This window comes from Rhagoletis zephyria, unplaced genomic scaffold (genome assembly GCF_001687245.7).
Source record: "Rhagoletis zephyria isolate East Lansing unplaced genomic scaffold, Rhagoletis_zephyria_1.1 Rzeph_scaffold_79523, whole genome shotgun sequence".
In the NCBI taxonomy this organism is placed as follows: domain Eukaryota; kingdom Metazoa; phylum Arthropoda; class Insecta; order Diptera; family Tephritidae; genus Rhagoletis; species Rhagoletis zephyria.
In genome coordinates, this window is record NW_016236571.1 from 1 (window position 1) to 1,125 (window position 1,125).

The following is a 1,125-nucleotide window of genomic DNA, read 5'->3' on the forward strand; positions in this document are numbered from 1 at the left end:
AAAATCTGATTCAGCTGTTTTCACAGGGTGCCAAAAAAATGTTTACACTCATGAAACATCCTCACAGTGTGTTCAAAACCGCTTGAACAAATTGAACTGTTTTTGTGATTCGGTCTAATGTACATACATATACCCCATACATGATTCAATAATTATTGAATCATGGCATAAACCCAGTTCGTTTGTTTTCACTAACACTTTTTACATACGAGTTTACAATTAAATTTATACATTTTTCTTTGACATATAAATTTAAAAAGTGAATTTATTGCATACAATTATTTCGAATCGCTTAAAAAATTCTTAGTAATGAACTCACCGCTTGGATCATATCAATATGGCGGCCGCCCCGTAAAAACAAGTAAACATTAATTTTGTGTGTAATACACGCATTAATCAAAATACTAAATGAAATTTTTAATAGCGGAAAATCAGGAAAAAACTCTGCTCGAACAAATTGCATTTGTGTGCTCATTTCTAATATTTTTGGCATTCTTTCCACTTTCATTACTTGTCTGTTTGGCTGTGATGATGGAATTCAAACGCGCAGTTGTATTCCGATTGGGGCGTTTAAGGTGAGCTTTGAGTAGCGATGAAAAGCATAATTGGCTTAGTTTATTTGAGGCAGTTATGACGATCAGAGAGAGATTTTACTCTGTGCGTGTCCATGTAAAACACAGTTAGACACTTCAGAGCGGTGGAGGGCATCAGCTTACCCACGGGCAAAGATCTTTCAAGCTTCCTATACTAAATGTATACCAGTGATGCTCAAAACAGCGGGCGGAACTCTTCAAATCTCTCTGTAGATTTTATAGGACGCGCACAGAGTAAAAGCTTTTGAAAGAGCTTTGCCCGTGGCAGGCCGGTGCTACCCCAGCGCTTCGGAGATGCGAGCTCCAAAGCTTTTATATAAGCTATATGTACAATTTTCATGCGGTTGGTATTTTACATAGACGAGAGTCGAGTAAAAACTCTCTTCGCACATTACTGATATAAGATCTGTAGAACGAAAAACCTCCTTCCGCGGGATTCGTTTTTGTCGCGACTGATTTAAGTACAAGTACATACGTATGTACTTATCTATATTCACACAAATTTATGTCATTAATCTGCAGGAAAGGTGGT

General features: G+C 37.2%; 1 protein-coding gene across 1 annotated transcript; it reads left to right on the top strand.

Moving 5' to 3' along the window:
- The first annotated feature begins 39 nt into the window (after positions 1 to 39).
- LOC108357539 (stomatin-like protein 3) lies at positions 40 to 707 on the top strand. Its single transcript, XM_017608613.1, has 2 exons — positions 40 to 361; positions 425 to 707. Exons 1-2 carry the CDS (start codon positions 310 to 312, stop codon positions 577 to 579), a joined length of 207 nt encoding a protein of 68 aa, XP_017464102.1. The 5' UTR covers positions 40 to 309; the 3' UTR covers positions 580 to 707.
- Positions 708 to 1,125: the final 418 nt, after the last annotated feature.